This window comes from Oryzias melastigma, linkage group LG16, assembly GCF_002922805.2.
Source record: "Oryzias melastigma strain HK-1 linkage group LG16, ASM292280v2, whole genome shotgun sequence".
NCBI lineage: Eukaryota > Metazoa > Chordata > Actinopteri > Beloniformes > Adrianichthyidae > Oryzias > Oryzias melastigma.
Genome location: NC_050527.1, coordinates 16,188,281 through 16,193,488, shown reverse-complemented (window position 1 = coordinate 16,193,488; position 5,208 = coordinate 16,188,281). Strand labels below are relative to the sequence as shown.

At 34.4% G+C, this 5,208-nt stretch overlaps 1 protein-coding gene across 1 annotated transcript in view; it reads left to right on the top strand.

Annotated features, from left to right (window-relative positions):
- Positions 1-4,082, top strand: part of deptor (DEP domain containing MTOR-interacting protein) — a 25,583-nt gene extending 21,501 nt beyond the window's left edge. Inside the window, exon 10 of the mRNA XM_024267635.2 lies at positions 923-4,082. Within this exon, the coding sequence (XP_024123403.1) occupies positions 923-1,063 (141 nt within the window). The 3' untranslated portion in view covers positions 1,064-4,082. The remainder of the gene's footprint in view (positions 1-922) is intronic.
- The last annotated feature ends 1,126 nt before the right edge of the window (positions 4,083-5,208 follow it).

Here is a 5,208-nt window from a genome sequence, read left to right as displayed (position 1 = left end):
GATTCAGTGATAGTTGCCTTCAAAATAATCCAAAACAGGAATCTGTTTTGCAGGCAGGATTATGCAAGATTTTAAAAACGGCTCCTTGTAATTTTGTGTGCAGCGTATTTTGGAGCTGCAGCATCTGTAAATGTTTTTCCTCCATCATCCATCAGCCCTTTGTCTGCACTTTGTGTTTCAAGCTGCATGAGTACAGGAACAGTCCAGTCCATTATTTTTCTCTGATGTTTTTTGGTAGTTGATGTATTTCAGAGAGATTTGGTTTGTTTGAGTTCATGTCTGTGTGGAAATCAACATTTTATCCTCTTTTCATAACTTTTAAAGTCCTGCTCCAATCATGACCTATGACCTAAAAACAAACTCTGAAATCCAATTTTAAGCTTGATTTTCTTCTCATATGTCCTCCACCATCCACAAATTTCATCGGAGGGGATCTCTAATTTAAAGTTTATTTTATGTAATAGTTTTGAACACTTTGAAGTTTCCTTGAAAACGTTCCAAAAGGTCGCCCTAAACCTCTGAAAGCAGGTCAAGTCAGAGTTGTTTTTCTGACGTTTTACTGAGGTGGATGAGCGATAAAAAGGTGATAAAGACAGCAGAGTTGAGGCGTGACCGGAGTGTGATTAGGACATGGTTCTCACATCTCTGCTCTTCTCAGTTATCACTGATTTTATGATGAACATGTTAGCACTGAATACTGAAAGTTGATTTTTCTCTGCCTTAAATGGAGACAATATCACTACAAAACAGTTGAGAAAAATTTGCTATAAATCTGCAAGTTTATGAAATTTAAAGATTTTTGAACAGTTGAGCAATAAATTCTGCATATTATAGCAAAAAAAAAGCTGAGTTCACTCATCAACACTTTAAGAGTTTGTCAATTTCTTCATTTATTACTTGTATTTTCTCTGCATTCCTTCAGGTGTGTCAGTTCGTGGTGTCTGTGAACGGGCTGAACGTCCTCAGCCACGACTACCGGACCGTCAGCAACCTGATCCTGACGGGTCCCAGGACAATCGTCATGGAGGTCATGGAGGAGGTTCCAGACCACCTTCACCCATGAACAAAGAAGGGCAGTATAGTGAAAAGAGTTCTGTTTATTGACTCTAAAAGCACATTGACCAAGAAAAATGGATGCCTTTGAAAGAACTCGCTTTCATGTCTGTTTGAGGTGGGTGGTTGAAACGCAAAGGAGTAGAAAAAGTATTTGTTGATTGTGTTTTAGGGGAAACAAAACTGTTGCTGACCATAACAGAGTGTGAGAGGAAGTGAAACAAAGTGGAGATAAACAAGGCAGAGCCGAAAGTGTAAAAACAGGAATAAACATTTCATGGATATATTCAGTGACCTTTGCCCCAGTAAGAGTCTTTAGAAAGACCCGCTGTTTCCTGCTGCGCCACACTGCCCTCTGCTGGTCAACACAGGAAGGTGCATAAAGCATCAAAATTACCTTGTAGTTTTTATTCATTCATTTTTAGTGTTAAATTGAGGAAAACACAACAAAGTTCACTGATAAAGTGCATGTGAAGGTACTGAACAGCTTTTTACTCAAACATTTGCAGACATGTTTTGAAAAATCCCAATAGATTGAGTCATAAAATAACAGTTACAGTTAAACTTTTAAAACAGGTCTTCAAAATAAATAAGATTATAGATGTTTAAAAAGCTTTATAAGAAAATAGATGTGTAGGTTAAATATAAAAAAGAGGTATAGATTTGTAACATAGATCTCTAAGGTTTTTAATTTTCAATCTTAAAAAAAATGAAAAAAACCCATAAGCACTTTGAAAAGTGATTTATAAGTGCAACTTTGAGTGTAATCCAGTGATGGTTTTAACAATTTGTGCCAAATGATGTTGATTTCATTAAACTATAGCCCTTTGCTTCTCAATGCTAACATTTTTTGACAGTTAGCTTCAGGTTATGTCTGGTTTCAGATATTTAAAAAAAAACAACCTCATAAAGTTTTGTTTGCTCAATGCTTTGCTGTGAAGAAAGAATGTGATTTGGTAGATTTGGGTTTTCAGATGGTAACCATGTTATTTTTGTTTTTCCCCCCAGCACAAAAAAGAAAATATTTTGATGTTAAAGTCCCACTCTGGTCATCCTTTTATCTATTTTATTAATCATTCTCAGTGGTCTTTTAATTATGATTATGTAGCTTTCAGACTAAATCAAACAACCTGATAGAAATTAGCTTGAGTTGTGGGCGGGACTAATAGCGCGGAGTAAGCCTGTTTCCACTTCCCATCACACCTGTGCGTGTAAGCTAGTGGAAAACTAGCTTAGGCTAGCAGGAGAGCTAGCTGTAAGCTAACAACCCTAACCTAATATTACAGCTGCAACAAAAATCACAAGCAATATTTTTTGTTTGCTCCTAACTCATTAGCTTAATTCTTCGTCCTCCATCATGAGAAAAATGCTCCCAAAAACACAATTTTCACTGGAGTGGGTCTTAAAAGAGAGAAACCTCGAGAGAAAACATGTGTGGCTAGAAGCTTGTTTAGGTTTTATTCAAACTCCCACAAAAACATTTGTTTTACTGAAGTTGTTTCTTCATCACGTCAATCTGTGTTTGCAAAAGCATCAAAAGAAAATGTTAGAAATAAGGACATTTTGTGACTGTGATTAACACGTTCTGTGTAAATCTTCTCTTTAAAGAAATGTTTAGTTTCAATCCCAGATTGTTGGGTTTTAGAATGAAACAAATTGACTAAGATGGATGTTCTTTCTCTTGTTGTGAACCTGCAGTGTTTTCTGTGAGTCTGTGTTAGTCTAGCTGTCGCAGTGAACTGCATTCAGACGTGGCGTTTGCTGTGTACTAAAGCTCTGAGATGCACGGCTGCTGTAAACGTGTTTGCATGTAGCTTTACCTCCTCACCCCAACCACTTCCTGGGTCACGGGGTCACACAGAGTTCATCTGGGAGATTGTTTTACAGTGAAAAACACGTGAAGCCAAACTGTTGCCAAATCTGGAGGCAGATGGATATTAGATGCACAAAGATAATGTCTTTCCTGACTCTGATTACAAAGGGAGAATCTGCACAGAGAACAGCTGTACCTCAAGTAAATCTTCAGATCAGCACATAAGGTTCTGAGAACTTTCAGTACAACTTTACTATTTGTTTATATTTTTGCTAAATATGTAACGGCCTTAAAATCACAAAAAAAAGAAACATTTATTCTCCTGTCTCTTACTTACCCAGCCATTCCTGCTCAAATAACAACAAGGTTCATGTAGTTTGTTAAATTGTAAGATTTATTAGAAGTTTTTTGATAAATAATCCTAAAAACATATCAATATTTCAGGATCATATGAAGCTCCTCACGTCATTGTAGCTTTGTTAGATAATCTATGGAATCCAATCATGAATTTATGAATGATGCCATGTGTGTTATTATTTAGCCAGGATTTATGTAAATGTTCAAAATTTACTCCTTTAGAAAAACAGAGATGTTTGGATGTTTTTTTAATCATAGTAAAAAATAAAGATAAAGTTTAAGACTTGTTTTTTTTTCCTTTAAGAGTTAGTTTTTATTAAGAAAAATCTCTTTTTTGCTGTTGTTTTTGAAGCGTGTTGGATGTTATCTGCTGGAGGGAGCTTCACGTAGCGGAAATGTTGCTTCGCATAGATGACTGCTTTGCTTTCAGGGGAAAAAAGGACTCTTCGCTCGTATAAATGTTTAGGTTTGGTGGCCAGGATGAAAAACGGGTTTACTGACTGTTTAACTGAAAGTTTCCGCCTTAACGTATGGTTTTGCTGCTAATGTCAGCTGCGTCGGTATTTTTCCACTTTTTGTTTCTCTATATCTTGTTGGTGTTTGGCCAATACTGCCTTGAGATGGCACAAAGAGCAGGGATCACAGCTTCACCCTGCCATCATCGCCATTGTATGTTCAGATGTCAGACTGGTACAAAAACAAGACTTTTCTTTGTATTCTCATGTTGAGGCTGAAGTTCAGCAGGTACTAAAGTGGTTTTTTTCAGCCACAATGAACTGAATGTTGGATTTGGAGATGATACCAGCTCAGCCGGTTTCATTACTGTAATCTAATACAATAAAGTGTTTATAAAACTGAATTTGACTCTGAAGTTTATCCTCATAACCTCTTTATACATTCTTGTTTACCTCCTATTTCACCAAATAAAGCTTCTGTTTTCTGAAAAAAAAGGAGAAGTGTTAAGGAGTGAAACTGTTCATCCAACGTTACCTTGCACAGTTGGGTGATTTGGACTCTGTTACAGCACGAGTAAGAACATTTAATTTACTTTTAAAGAAAGGTCAGTTTACGTTTTATTAGTATTTTTTTTTTTTTACCATAGATACGAATGTCAATAAATATCAAAAACAACAAGGCTACTGAATATGAAGCGTGTTACAGTTAAATTCAATAATTCTGCTTTTGATTACAGTCATCTTAAATATTCTAGAGGTGTAGAGAAAATTGATAAATGGCAATATTTAATTTGGCGATACTTTTAGAGATCTAAAATACTAACAAGACAACATTTAAATAATTATTTACAATGAGACACACATTGGTACATGCGTCATATCGTGAGACACACATCAGGATATGTATCGTATCTTGAGATACAAATCAGTACACACATCACATAATATACTTATTTATTTTTTGGTCATAGTTTATTGTTTTAAGATTTTTTTCTTTTGTAATTATTTAAAAATGTTATTTGTTTACACTTGTTCTAAAGAAGGTCCTTGGATTTGTAAGTTGTTAAACTTCATCCGTTTTTGAACTTTACAAACTGTCATTTGTAGTTATACTTCTGTTTATTGTGTATTTTTTATTTCAAATAAAATAAATAATAAAAGTAAATACATTAAAACAAATAAAAAAAAACATGAATAAAGTTTAAGGTTTTACATCCCATTAAATCTGTGGTTCTGGAGATCCATTGCTCTAATCTTCTTATTGTTATGGTTAGATTTTTTTTTGAATGTATCAGGAATAAAAATGAAGAATTTTTAAAATTCTGATTATGTCTTCTTAGAAAAGCACGAATTTACACAAAATAAAACTTTGTGCCATATTTTGCGTTTTTTTTAAATAAACTTTTCTATAAACTTTTTAAAAATCTTTTCTGCTGTTTTCACCAAAAATATTCTTGTATTGTAAAATTGCTGATTAATTTAATTTGCAATGATTGAAAACATCTGTTCTAAAGTAATTTTTAAAAAGTT